General features: G+C 43.1%; 2 protein-coding genes across 4 annotated transcripts in view; one reads left to right on the top strand and one right to left on the bottom strand.

Moving 5' to 3' along the window:
• The window catches only part of LOC146057356 (F-box only protein 36-like), a 21,456-nt gene extending 13,316 nt beyond the window's left edge, over positions 1-8,140 (bottom strand). The window contains exons 1-3 of one of the 3 annotated variants that reach the window (XM_083168492.1): positions 7,929-8,140; positions 5,073-5,318; positions 3,057-3,154 (exon numbers count right to left, since the gene is read on the bottom strand). In XM_083168492.1, the coding sequence (XP_083024618.1) occupies positions 3,057-3,154; positions 5,073-5,305 (331 nt within the window). In that variant the 5' untranslated portion in view covers positions 5,306-5,318; positions 7,929-8,140. Of the gene's footprint in view, positions 1-3,056; positions 3,166-5,072; positions 5,319-7,928 lie in introns of those variants that run through there. The other 2 variants (XM_083168490.1, XM_083168491.1) reach the window with 2 other exon arrangements.
• Positions 8,039-15,156, top strand: CHAMP1 (chromosome alignment maintaining phosphoprotein 1). Its single transcript, XM_083168487.1, has 2 exons — positions 8,039-8,277; positions 11,496-15,156. Exon 2 carries the CDS (start codon positions 11,546-11,548, stop codon positions 13,508-13,510), a length of 1,965 nt encoding a protein of 654 aa, XP_083024613.1. The 5' UTR covers positions 8,039-8,277; positions 11,496-11,545; the 3' UTR covers positions 13,511-15,156.

The raw sequence follows: 15,156 nt of genomic DNA, 5'->3' as shown, positions 1-15,156 counted from the left end.
AACGTGAACTGTCTGGGGTCCTGAGGACCGAGTTTGAGAACCCCCTGTGATTCACCCTTATAGACATATGCAAGTTATCAGGGCCAGATTAAAGGTTCCAGGTGCCCTAGGCTAATACACATGTAGCTCCCCTTGTAATTCTGCCTAACACACGTGTATGGGTGCTCAGGGACTCGCCATTCATACTGCCCATGTGCATGTAACAAAGGTTATACACATACTTGCCTACCTGACCCTGATAGGTTATGGCAATCCTCCATTACCAGTGAAGTCCAGGGACAGAGCATTTTCTCCCTCATGGAGAGGGGCAGGTAGGCAAGTATGATTATACAACTGGGATGTAGGATCTAATGCTTGTGGCATGTGAAGAACACTGGCTTCTTCACATGCCACATGTGCTACAGCTGGTGCATAAAGTAATTGTTCCACCAGTAAGCTACATCGGCACAGCCATCTAGCAGTTACCTTAATAACTTTACTCCCCACAGTACATCGGGACGGGTGATAAATTAAGCATTCATTTTATTCTTTGCAAGGTGCCCAAAAGTCCTGGCTCCCTCTTGGTTAATCAGACATGGCAAGTTATAGGCCAAAGTACTCAGAAGGGTTGCCAGTAAATAAGATCACAAGTCACAGATGAGTCAGAGCAGGGCCCAAACTAGGATTTCCAGCACCTGGGGCAAGATAGTAATTTGGCATCCCATACTATCATTTACAGTGTAAATCAGCCATACCATTCCATCCAGTTTAACTGAGTGGCAGCACAGTCATAGAAATACCTCCGTGTGAGATGTGGCACCGGCGTGGGCCATGGAGTACCTCTAAATGAATCACTCTCTGTGCAGGCACTATGGCAGCTGGAGCGGAATGACTGGCTCACTCTAGTCCCCTCCCTGGTCAACACCCCGGTCGCGCGACCTCCTAGCCCCCCCCCCCCCCCCCCTAGTTACGGCCCTGGTCAAAGGTAACTGTAGCTAGTGCAATAAAGGCAAGCATAGAAGTGCATGGAGTAGGAAGAATTAGCTTACGTACAAACTTACCTACTCTCCTGATCAAGGTTTTTGGCACCACCCTAGGCAAAACGGGTTGCGGACGGCTCCCCGACAGTTGGGATTCTGACAGTCATTCCTCCGACGTCGGAATCCCAACTGCTCCCTCGTGGGGGTCCACGACTCCCATAGAGGGAGAATAAAATAGCAAAACTCCAGCTTACAGTACTGCTCCCGTCACCACCCATACATGACTACCAACTATCCAAAACCTCAGGTTATAGTATGGGGGTAGCATCTTAGAATTGTAACACCTGCTGCTTGCATTCCACAGGGATGTCATGCTTAATTTTATGATAGTCAGGGGCACCCCTAGTAAAGCTGCCTAATAGTAGAGCTGGCTCTGCTCCTGATATATCAGGGAGACTTTCTAATTGTCTGGTAATCATCCTGGAAGAGCAGGCAACCCTCCTGCATCCTGCCCAATGAAATGAGGAGTGCTCCGCTGCACCATCCGCTTGGAGGGGTGCGGGTGCGCTCACGGCTAGGGATGCTACATGGGGGTGCGACCCATTCCACGGGGGGGGGGGGGGGGGAATCTGGCTGTATCGCTGCACAGGGGGGGGGGTTGTCGGGTCTGCGGCCGCTTCTCATCGCCGCCGACACATTCCACGGAGGGATGGGAGGGTGGTGCGTGCAGCCGTACCACCTCCGACCTGCTGCAGGGGAGGGAGGAGTCGCTCACATGCCGCTGACCTGATAAGGCTCCACACTGAGGGGGGGGGGCTACTCCTAAGTGCCACCCTCAAGTGGCTGGCAAATGCCTAAAGCTGCCTAGTGGTGGCACCGGCCCTGTGTACACCCCCTACACTATCAGCCCTCATGTCTCCTTAAAATACATAAAAATCGAAAATTTGCATAATTTTGTGAGAAACTTAGTACAGGTCGAGCATCCCTTATCCAAAATGCTGAGGACCACAAGGATTTTGAATAAGGGGTTAATCTGGATTTTGGAAATTTTATTTTTACATACTCCCCTGTCCCCCGGTGGTCCCCTGATGTCCACGGTGTCCATCGGGTCCGTCTACAGAGGCATCCCCCGGTCCTAAGGAGGCCTGGATCAGTAGGTCCAATGTTAATCTGGTCCTACTTTTTTTAATATCTTATTTTTTTTTTTTTTATATGCAGTCACTTGTACACATATAAATGTGCATTGTGCAATTTAGTATTTGCTGTGTTTGCTGTTAATATTAAGTTCTGGAAAGTACAAAATCATATGATTAAATATTATCTTCCAAGCAGAGCTTACCCTTGTATTATCCAATGGTATTATCCAGAGGCAACAATAAATAAAAAAAAAATTGCCAGGAAAATACAATCATCTGAAGGTGGTCATATGTTTCTACCTTCTTACATTTGGTTGGCTAACTTAACAAAAAAGGTAAGAATCAGCAATGACATCTACCTGTTTTGGGTAGGGGGCTGCCATTATCCATGCCTGCAGAGAAGGAGGCAAGAAGAGAGGCAGGACCTGCCATCTGTGCAATGGAGCTAGCAGGCGACTGGACAATGCATGCGCACAATGGCAGCATTGACTGCAGCCCATAGATGAAAAGGAGCAGGTGGCCTCCCACAGGAAGCCAGCTTTCTGCTAATCGGAGCATGGCCTGGTAGTCTCAGAGGGAGAAATCACCGGTGAGACGTCCGGCACCAAAATCACCTCCCAATGGGACTGCCTGTTCTGTGAATGATTGGCAGATAGGACTTCCAAGGAAGTCACAAACAGTGTAATCAGTGCATTGAGTAAAACCAATTCACCTGAGCTCATTGAGGTAGAGGAATTTACTAGGGGGCTGCATTCCTGTAAACATTAGGGAAAATCCGGCACTGGTAAGGATGCAAAAGGAAAATTGTAATATGGAAAAACCGATTGCATTATCCAAGTTTTATGGTCTATGTAACAGTACAACTAATCTCAAATCACAGAATCGCTACTATTTACAAAAAATAAAAGTCTACCCAAGGTCAGTGTTAATGTTTAACGTTAATGCTGCACCAAAAACTTACTATGCAACATGGACGCTTGTACGAAATCACTGTGTGTTTTCTTTACTTCTATTGGTGGTATCTTCCTGTGCTCAGCACGGACGGATATCTTCCATGATCTAAACGTAACCTAAGAAAGATGAGGATGACCAAACGTATTCCATATGGACTGATATGTTAACAGACATCAATGTATTTGCTCTGGATGTGTAAAAATATAGATCACCATAATTATCTGCCAAACTGAATTTGAATGAGAGCATACAGTAATTGTATGATGGTTATAGGAGGTTTGCTCTAAGCTTCTGTAATTACATAATGGTTCTCTGTTTTTATTAGTTTAGTTTCAGTGTAGGAATTATTGGATGATGTGTAATTACAAATCAATGAAATAATTATATATTTGGTTTATTGGTCCTGCGCATGCACAGTCCACCCACTATCATAGATCTAGTAACATTGGTTCATTAGCTCCTGTTACCTTTATGACACTATATTTGTAAATCAACATTAAAAAATAACTTACAGTAATACATGAGGTGGTGCGATCCCCCAATTCCATGACCCACAGGAAGCTCCGATCCCCTAAATGGAGGAGCCGACTGGTGGTTATCGACGATTGGCGTGGGCCGGGGAATTGGCTAAATTACCCATGTTTAAAATGACTGGTACTCTCTGATCCCAACCAAAAAAGTTTAATATCCCTGATCCACCAACCTGTCCATAGTGGGATAACGCCAGGGCCCCAATCCATCGCTGGTGCATGTGGGGCTTAACCAAGGTTATTTATCTATTTTTAAAATACCGTTGTCCGATTATGACTTCGATTGTATCTATAATGGAGGTAAGTTCTGATGCACAATCAATGCTCATTGATATTTTGGACAGCACAGGCTTAAATTACAAATGGATCATGCAATGGGCATGTACACAGCAGTGTGGTCTATGCATGTAGCTCATATTTAACTAATGTAATGTTAATAAGATTGCGCTACTGTGTGATGCAATTGGGGGTACTATTGGGTGGCCATGCCCCTTCATTGTGAGACCGTATTGCTTTTTTGCAGCACATACATTCAGTGCATGATGCCACTTTATGGCGTTTCTCCCATCAAGTGGAACGAAAATATAGATTCACTTACCAAAAAGATTCAACTGTATCCAGTTCTCTCAACATCATATGGTCGACATAAACAAAAGGTGGGCATGGAAAAAACTACAGAAGTTTTTTTTGTAGATTTCAGCACAAGGACCACAAAATATGAAGTAGAAAAAATGATATGACTCATGTTGACCTTTTCATGTGTCGACCATTTCATTTTGACCTTTTGTCTAGGTCGAAGTTGTCCATTTCATATGGTGTCAACCTATTGACTGCCAGCTTACTGTATCACCCGGATACCCATTAGATGGGCTGTGTCTGTGTAACTGCTGTTTGCGGCAAGCACTGCCATAAACTATAAGGACAGACTTCCTTTATGTCTGTATGTAAGAACACTTTCGGTACTTCTTTACTTTCACGGCGCCAGCATGGCGCCGCGCGTACTTCCGGGTTACGCTCGCCACTAACTAAGTAAAATAAACTAAGTTAACGCCATGCCAACATGGATAGTTCATACCTCCACTATCCATGTTGGCATGGAGTTGATTTTAATTAGCGTGGCGAGCGTAGCGAGCCACCGAGCCCGCAGCGTGGGCGAGCGAAGCAAGCCCCGCAAGGGGACTCTGACGCGCGGCGCCATGCTGGCGCCGTGAAAGTACAGAAGTACCACACTTTCAAAATGGTGAGTCTGCCTTTTATTGTAATTAGATCGTTAGTTATTTCAGCTACATACAGTTGCTCAAAAAATAAGTTGGATGAGAAGTTGACAAAACTCATTAAAACCAAATGTATAGCTTGGAGTCACCATAACTACCCTAAAGCTGTTTTACTGCACTTCTTAGGAAAGGTAAATTTCAATAATGCACTATACATTGTTGGATTTTATCCTTAAGCATCTTCCTGGCAGTAATGGCGAAATAAGACAGGAGCCTTACCTCTTTATGTGTGATGGTAAGCTGGTGAAGGTCTTTGCTGGGAGCTGGAGCCTGGCATTGGATTTCATACAGAGGATCTTGCAGAAGAGATACCATAGTAATATCGGTGTTATCCCCTGCTGGCTCTGTGGTTTATGTAAGCCTCCTAGTCCCTCTGTGTCTTCTGGGATCTTTGCACACTCCCTCCTCCTTAGGTGGTTTGGCAAATCTGTCTTGATTAGTGAGCGCCACATTCTTGGGTTCCATCTGCAGAATGCAAGTGCTAATATTTTATTCACTAAGCAAACATGACTTTGTTTACTGTGTAACCTGCTCAGTTTCTGGCACGTGGACAATTAGACTGGAGATCAGAACATATGACTTAAAATCTGCAGTTAGATTAGACTCTACAATGTAACATCTTTTAGGCTTATTGTAATTGGATCATTATCCTGACTCACAAAGACTGATCATTTGCATAGTGGCATATAAGCTTTATTATGCTTGTACACCACAGCAAACCCGGACGCTTCTTGACTGTGCTCATATTCCAGGCTGTAAAGGTGCGTACACACTGGCTGATATATCGGTTGAGCGTCTGTTATATCAATGCACCATCGGCCAGTGTGTACGAGCGATGAACATTGTCATTCACAGATATAATGCGCCGGCTGTGCAACACAACCGATGCCTGATATATCTAAAGATATATTGGTGTATTGTTCTGTGTGTATGGGTGATCCGCCAACCATCCGTACACTATACGCAGGAGACACCGGTGATTGACAGCTCAATAGGTGGGTGCATTAAAATGCGCTTGCCCATTTGTGATGTCAGTCCCAATGAATCGGACTGTGTGTATGGAGAAGACGCTGCTCGATATGTCTGTAGATATAGCTGCAGATCAAATTATCTTAGGGGCAGCATGGACAGTGTAATGGTTAGCATTACTGCCTCACAGCACTGAGGTCATGGGTTCAATTCCCACCATGCCCCTAACTGTGAAGTTTGTATATTCTCCCCGTACTTGCGTGGGTTTCCTAAAGGTACTCGGGTTTCCTCCTACAATCCAAAAATATACTGGAAGATTGATTGGCTCCCAACAAATTAACCCTAGAATAAATGTGTGTGTACATTCACTCTTTCTATTTAGCTGTCGCTTCCAGGTGCCAGCAACACTGCATACCATACAGTTTAACAGGTGCAGGGGCAGCCAGCAGTAACACTGCACAGAAAGGGGAGAATGCCTCTGAAGTCCTGCACCTTCCTGCTTTGCAGACCTTGCTAATGGCTGCAATAGCTATAGGAGTTGTATAGGTTTGCTATAATGTATTATATATTCTCTCATGCACTCAAGACTTTCGTTAGTCTGGTTTATTTTTGCAGCCATGCCACATGTTTCACTATAATAATTATCTTTGTCTGTTTTTGCAATAGATACCTTGCTATTAGTCTGTATTATGTATTTAGTTTTCTGAATGACATCACAATGTTATTTGTTTTGTGTTCATTGTTTTTTTTTCTATATGTAACTGTTTTTGCATATTATAAGTAAGAGCCCGGCCCGGGGCTTGTTGGGAAGGATCCATTTGGTAGGCTATATAGATGCCCGCTTCATCTACGCCCCGTAACTATTGCATTTCAGGGTTTGGTGCATATGTGGTACATGGCCAAACCTCCGGAAAATACAATTTTCATAGATTTTGCAGCATTTTACAGCATGTGCTTTTCCTGCTTAATTCCTGTATTCTTGGCAGTGTCTACAAGGAGAGGGTCTGCAATGGTGCAATTTTGTGGACATGTCCCCCCGCCCCAACCCTACCCAGCATCACCCCCCACTGTCATGACCTCCAGTAAACTGCACCAGGCTGTGCTGGTAGAATCTATATTTCTTTCAGGAGAGGACCCAGATATGCCGTCAGGTGAGGACGGAAGTGTTTTTATGCCCTTACAGCGTTTTCCCCCCTTCTAATGTATTGGTATATGGCAATAGCTGCAAATATAGGTTCATAAATGGGACCCTGAATGTTTAATAACCAATGTTTCCAGAGTGGGTTAGGCATGTCCATCGACCATTGATGGTTGATGTCAAATACTTTTGCCATCGATGGGGGGAGAACCAGATGGTTTCCCTCCATCGATGGCACATGGTGCCAAAACATGGAGTATAGCTCCACCCCTGATAACCCCACATTCTGATTGGCCCACAGGCCAGTCAGTCAAAGAAAATGGATGAACATCGATAGGCAAAACTATTGATGGTCATCCATCAGTTTGTTACTATCGATGGCTGGTTGCAGTATCGTCATCGATGGCGACTGCACCGATGGCCATCCCTAGTGTGGGTACTACTGATGTCACCTCCCAACATGACCCTCTCCAGAAGGGACAGAATGCTCTATTCCTGGACTTCCTTCTTAATGGGCTATATGCAGCAAGCATCGCAACAATGCGTTGAGTGATGTGCGTGCCGCCGGGGATGCTGGGAGGGATCTGGGTGGATCCTTCACAGCAGGGGAAGTGCACAAGAAGCCCATAGACTTCTATGTGCAACACTGATTTTAAAATCGCATTACCTACGGCATCCAAGCACAGGATTTTACCACATTCCGGGCTTAGTGCATATGGGGAGCTGCGACCAAACATACAAAAACTGCATTTTGTGAGGTTTGTCTGCATTTTTTACTTTGCTGCATCTCTCCCAATGTATGATTGGCATCATCCTGTTAAAACGCCTTTATTTTTGATTAACCTGTTTAACACAAGTGAAAATAATCATAAATTAATAGAGAGGTCCATTAACGAGCATTGTGTATCTCCTGGAGATGGACATGTGGGAGATATCCAGGCATCCCTCCCTACGCAGGCGTCTTGTACCATAGGAGTCGGCGCTCTGATGATGCACACGCAGGATGAGAGAGATACAGTAGGATGGTCCTGCAAGCGCACAATAATAATGGCGAGATCATGATGTTTGCGGCCACGGCCGCCCTCTGATGCCCCCTAGTGGTGATCTGGCAACAGCGCTCTCCCCGCCGGCCCAGCGTCGCTGCGGAAGTGACGACACGCGGCCCGCGAAATTGACGCTCCTCCAAATTCGTGGAGGTCTGCGCTGGGATTCTGCGCTGCGCCTGCTACCCGTGGTCCCTCGTCTTGCGAGTGTCTCTGCCTCGCAAATCACCCTCATCCCGGTGATGAGCGGATCTCTGCCCGGCAGAGAGAAGAGGTGAGTAGCAGCGCAGGGAGCTGACATAAATACAGCGCCGTCGTGCATCCTCCTTGTTATACCGATAGTCTACCCCTGCTGCCACCCGTGCTGCGGGGAGGGAGGGAGCAGTGTAACACTGCATAAATGTGAGGCACAGGCATCACCCTATGGAGGTCATTCTGGTGGACATTCAAAGCTGTGACTTTCGCAGGTTTGCATGTCCTTGAAACGCTGTCCGCACGAATGCAGCCCCCTCTTGCACGCCAAATATCTCCGCATGCAAGAGAATGGATGTTTAGCATAAACATTTATTCGCAGCTTTGCGCCCGCAGACAAAATCATTTGATGGTCGCTGACCATCGAATGATTTTGCAAGCACTCGCAGATCTAAGACACCCTTCTGATACATTCAGGTGTTACTTAATATTTGCAGCTAACCCCTGGAAATGGTGTTTTCGGGAAATTAGCCACAAATATGACATAATAAATGGGCCCCATAGAGAGAAAAGGGCATCCCGGTGTACTGGGACTGGCTCAGTTGTCAGTCAGCAGTCACCCTTGATTCCAGCGCTTGCACACATAGGCCGGTTTCACACACTCCAGCTCCTGCCGGACGGTGAAATCCCGCACGGACAGGGAGCCGTGCCGCACACAGTACTTTATCATGGAGGGGATGGCCACAGCCCGGCAGCCGTCCCTTCCGGTGGCGGGATCCGGCTGCAGCCGTGCGGCTGTGCCGTGGCCGTCCCGTGTGAATGGACACAATAGTGTCCATTCACAACTAATGTGTGCGGCACGGCTCCCTGGCCGTGCGGGATTTCACCGTCCGGCAGGAGCCGGAGTGTGTGAAACCAGCCTTATTCTGAAGCCCCGTACATACTAGACAACCCCCACGGATTTGCTGATATAGTTAATGATATCGACGCTGGCCATGGGTGAACGATGTAGTACGTGCACACTGAACAATATAATTCAGTGCCGTCCCCCGCTCCTGTTCCTCATGCAGGTAGTTGGTTACATGGCAAAATTGGCCTGCATATACAGTCGACAGGGGCATTAAATGTGTGCAGGAGCTTGCATTAACGACATTGTGCATGCACACTACACTTTAAAAAGAAAAATATATCACTCATAGTGTTCATTCTAGCACCCGCTATCTTTGAGAACCCATGCAGTTCCTCTTCCCTGCATGGGGTGTTGCTGTCTTCTGTGGTGTTTCTAGCACAAGTCTGGTTTACATATCAGTGCTGATATACAGACCACACTGTGCTAGAAACACTACAGCAGACCGCGACACCCCAGGTGGGGAAGAAGAACTACATGGATCGTCAAAGATGGCGAGTGTTAGAATGAACACTAACTCAGAAGGGTCCTTCTGAGCGATATCTTTTAATATCATATCTAGTGTGTACGGGGCTTTACAGCGTTAGGAATTGCTGTCCAAGACTGCTTCTCCACCCCAAGTTTTTAGCAGAAATGTGCTGCCATGTCATGAAGCACCGATGTGTAAATCCATCAGTGAGTCATGTTCACATAGCTTTGGTGCCATTGATGGTTCATGTGACCATTGTCATTGATGGAAGGCACTCTGATGGCTATCCCTATGTGATTAGCTTTGGAAAGTAAGAATTCACTTCTGTCATGTGCTTCGAGAGCCCTCCGGGGCACAGGCAATATGGGGGTGAGATCAGTTTCTGTATGTTAATTTATTCATTACACATGCAAAAATCATATATACGTGCTGCAGAGGTAGACATGGATGGCTTTGAATGCAGCATTGATAATGTCCCATTGAATTAGTTGAAATGGGGACAATGAACAAGGATGTAGAATTATTATTTAAAACCTTTAGCACTGGCATAAAATGACAAAATGATAGTGCTCTGACGTTGGAAGTCCTCTACTTGGACCTTATTGCGCATGACAAGGTGACGTGTGGGAAGGAGTGCATGACCTCAACACCCTAGGAATGTGCCTAGTGTATGTAAAGAACATACCACTCTCCTATAACAACCTCACATGCCTTGCAGTGCTGTTCATAATGGACAAATGTGCCAACAGCTAGAAATGGCCCTACAACTAGGAGTTGTTGTTTGTACCAGGAAAGATGTGCAGTGCTGTTAATACAGTTGGTTTCATTATTTTTTTTTACTTGTTAAATTTATTAATCATTCCTTGGACTTCACAAAAACTTCACCTTTATTACCAACAGTAATCTTATTAGCAATGCAGGGGCCTCCACAATTAACACATGCTAAGCCTGTTCTGATGTAAGAGTACTCACAGCCACACTCATCTAAAGGTGCCCATACACTACTGGCAGCTCAATTGCATGCAGTTCATCGAAGGCGGCCATTTTACATATGATGTATTTCATTGCGCTCTAATTCACCACCCCAGCTAGGATAAATCCTTATTGCGGCAGTTACAATATGATGCATTGGACCACACATTGGATAGGAATTGTAAGGGTGCATACACACTGTACAATTTTTTTGACCAATTTGGTTGAAAGACATTTCCATTGAACCCAGTGTCCTGGACTAAAGATGTCGACGAAAGATATTGACGACAGACGAAAGAAGAAAGATCTAGCTACAGTTTATAGGCTCTTTTTGAAAGATATTCAAATTGAGCTGCATGCACAGTTGACGAACAATCTTGATGAACAACTGGCGGGTATGCGCATCATCATTCATCGTTTGTTTGTTGACAATATCTTTTGTCAACATCTTCCATCTAGCACAGTGGGTTCAATGGAAATGTCTTTCAACCAAATTGTTCAAAAAAATTGTACAGTGTGTATGCACCTTTAGTAAATGACATACAATCTGACACTTTTCCCATAATTTATTTGCCCGATTTATCGAAATTGGGGGAAAAAAGTGTCAAATCGCACTAGTGTCTGGGCACCTTTTAGTCTTCAGAAAATGTGTGCTATTATTGCTTGAAGAAATCAGAGGAGCACTGAAAACTGATCTTTGTGGAGTGCCCTATTTCTGAGAGAGAGGGCAATTGTTTTAGCCTGAGTTAGTTCCCCAGATGATGTGAAGCCCTTATCCAATAGAAGGATAGATAATAAAGAAACAGGGCTAGGTCAATTGCTGCTGGAAAGTCCAGAATAAATAGTTTAAAAAATCAAGGCAGTTATATAAAAAAATATATTCAGATGTGCTCATTTTTTTTTAAATTTCACAAATTAACTTGTTTACCCTATTTTTTTTTTCAATATTCAGCGATTTACACCAACATTGATTCAGGATTACCGGCATTCAAACGTTGAACAATGGAAGTCATGCATAAAATCAATGAGCTGGACTGTAACCGTTGTGGTTTCCATGGAAGTGACTATAAAACTGTACAAATTCACATGGGCACCATTCATCCAGAATTCTGTGAAGAAATTGATACAGCTGGTTTAGGAAAACTAGTGTTTTACCAGAAAAGCGCAAGATTGTTCCACTGTTACCGATGCTTTTTCACAAGTAAGACGTTCTCCAGTGTGTACTATCATATTTTAGATCAGCATGCAGCACCTGAGAAATGGAGCAATGAAGCAAAGCCTATTATAGAGCCTAAATCAGTAGCCTCCTCGGTAGCGGAGTCTGATAAGAATGACTCAGAAAGTGGGATAAGTGAAGAAGAGAAATCTGCAGATGAACAGGAGCAGAAGGATGAGTTACATGAAGTTGTAAAAGCTGAAGAAAATGACACACTCACATCTTGGCCAGATAAAGTGCCAAGTCAGGATAACCAAGATTATTCAGACAGTGAATTTAAAAGCAGCAGCTTAGAGAAAGCAAGTGTAGTATCCCCAGAGGCCAAAGAATCTAGTAGTGACCCGGATTTACCTGATTCTGAATCAAGCAGCAATAGCGGTAATATTAGCAAAGCAAACTCTGTGCAGGCCAAGGTTCAGATGGAGTTTTCTGATAATGATGCAGCATCATCGCCATCTAAAGACATTCCAGAATTTTCTGATGAAGATGAAGAGCCTGCTTTACCTGATGGCATACCACATTTTTCAGAAGATGAAGAAACTGTGACTGAAACAAAGCATGTAGTTGAATCGCCAGAAGCTCAAATGCTGGCTGACCAGTCTAGGGGGATTGAGGACATATCTGAGGATGAGATGCCACCAGATGACATTACTGATAATGTAAGTGAAGATGACAGAGGTCTAGCTCAATCAAAAGAGCCTGAAGATTCATCGGAGGAAGAGGAGGCACTTGCCCCAGTTAAAGAAATGATGGAGTTTTCTGATGATGATGAGGAGGATACTCCAGTGCTGCCAAAGGATATCATGGAGTTTTCAGAAGATGAGGAAGAAGAACCTACTATTTTACCCAAAAACATTGTAGATTTTTCAGAAGAAGAAGAGACTACCATTGTTTCTAAAAATATGGATTTATCAGAAGAGGAGGAAACTACAAACGCATCTAAAAATATAATGGAGTTTTCAGAAGACGAAGAAACACCAGGTTTGTCAAAGGACATTATGGAGTTTTCAGAAGACGAAGACACTCCAGCAATGCCGAAGAGCATTATGGAGTTTTCAGAAGAGGAGGACATATCTCCTCAGTCCAAAAATATGCCCAAATATTTAGAAGGAAATTCTACTCCAACTCAATCTAAAGACTCTGAATATGTAGAAGAGGCTGAAGCTCCTTTATTAAAGGGATCTTCTCCATCATCGGAAGCAGATGGAATTGCTGATGACGGGGCATCTATTCCTTTAAAAGACCCAATAGATTCATCGAAAGAGGTTTTGCATTTTTCAGAGTATGCTAGTAATCCATCATGGTCCAAAGATGGACTTGACACTATAGACACTGGAGACATTTCTCTAAATGGACCAGATACCCTGGATGCATCTGATGATAAAGATGCTTTTCTCAGAGATGAAGAAATATTGAAGCATGTTAGACGTGTAAAAGGCAGGTATCATTGCTTGCTGTGCGATTGCCGGCCTTTAAAAAGACGCCCTATTTTGCATCACTTGATCACCAGACATAACATGCCAAGTCCTTTTGTATGCAAAACATGTGGGAAGTCATTTGTGATGGAGACCCATCTGAAAAACCATCTTTCTTCTCACACCAAAGGTTTATTTAAATGTCACAGATGTAATTTCCAGACTGACCATGCAAGGGGTTTCAAGAAACATCAAACACATTGTGAAAGCCGTCACAAAGAAGATGTCAATAAATCAGTTTTGGATTTCCAGGAGGCTGACAACGAAGGAGACTGATTTCACCATCTGTATCAAAGCTACAATTTGTGCTCTTTATTCTGCTGTAGAAAAGCTATATTTTTTAATAAGCTTGTTGTGGTATTGCTCCTTTAATTGCATGCCTTTTGAAAACAGAGTTTTTAGATTTTTTTTTGTTGTTTTTTCATACAAAAAGTCATGGTAATTTCACTGTACTTTCATAAGTTGTCTACATACTATAGAGGCAGCCAGTCAGTATACATTCTCATAACAGGGCTTAGCATGAAGCTAGAGGTGACCGGTACATTTTAGATATATTGTTGCTAACCTGTTTATGTAAAATCAGTGGAGTTTTCAAAATAATAGCTTTTTTTCCCCTCAGATTTGCTCACTAGTGATAGTTTTAATGTAATATTGACCTTTGTGTATTAGTGTCGTAACCTTTGTGAATACAATCATTTTCTATTTGCAGTGTTAAATTGTAACATTTCTCGTTGATACAGTATTTATTTTATATTTTATTGTTTGCCATACTAACATAGTATTTTGTTTATGCAAATTCCTGAAACCTGTTTTGTGTCTTATGGACATTATTTTTGTAAACTGCAGTTTCTACATAATATAATTTTTTCCTTAAATGATTCTATGACGTAAAGTTATTTAAATATACCAATCTAGCTTGTTTCCTTTTAATATTCACATAATTTATGGCCTTATTCTAATATTCATTAATATGCTCTTTAAAGACCTATTCCAGATGAAATTGGTTTGTGTTCATACAGTGGATCCGGTCTAGTAAATTCCATTTCTTCAGGAAGCAACTTTAGTTCAGATGCTGCATTTTGTTTTTTTAAATGTAAGAAGGTGGAAACTGCAATGGTAAAGTTACAGTTATGACTGTTCAAAACCCTATAATTATTTATTTGAACTTTAAACAGCTGTGGCCAGTTCATATGGCTTATAAACACATGATTTATGGTGCAATAATTGTCTTTATGGCAAAATATATGTTCATGCAAATATTTATATTATGTGTTCGAACACGGGTTAGTGTAACTAAAATGCTTCAAAACATTACGGGGGTCTTTAATGTGTGGCAATATTTTCAGCAGTCCAAAATATTCAATGTGGCTGTTTGTGCCTGCACTTTGAAATGGAGGGGCCTGAGGTACCAATATTTATTGTATTCCTTTATTGGGGTGTGCCTTTGTATTCCAACATCCTTACAATCTTTCCTTCAGGTTACTTGCAGTATCCTTGTTTATATTCTACTGAATCATTACACGTAATTGGTGCATGTTTGGTATGGTTTTTTAGTTTTTCATCCTACAGTACTACTTACTTTCCAATTTTCCTTTGTATTTACTTCCACGTCCTTGGAGCTGAGGAGAATCCAAATATTTATTTAGGCTTGCATCTCCTCCTTGTTCACATTCCATGGTGTTCTCAATACTTTAGTTTGCAAAAACACATTTTGCCATGTTGCTTTTTTGACCATTCTACAGCAAACCATTTCTATTTCGAAGCTTGAGAGCCAGCTCCTTCTAAATCAATTTGTAGTTATTTTCCTATCTAAGTTTTCTACCTTGGTGCTGTTCTTACTGAGATCGTTTACGATTATTTATCACTGAGCACAGCATATAACACTATACTTACATAACCGCAGCAAACAGTGTTATAATTAT

Source organism: Crinia signifera, chromosome 2 (assembly GCF_055691185.1).
Source record: "Crinia signifera chromosome 2, ASM5569118v1, whole genome shotgun sequence".
NCBI lineage: Eukaryota > Metazoa > Chordata > Amphibia > Anura > Myobatrachidae > Crinia > Crinia signifera.
Note: the sequence above shows the minus strand (reverse complement) of the source record. Positions and strands in the feature narration are given on the sequence as shown.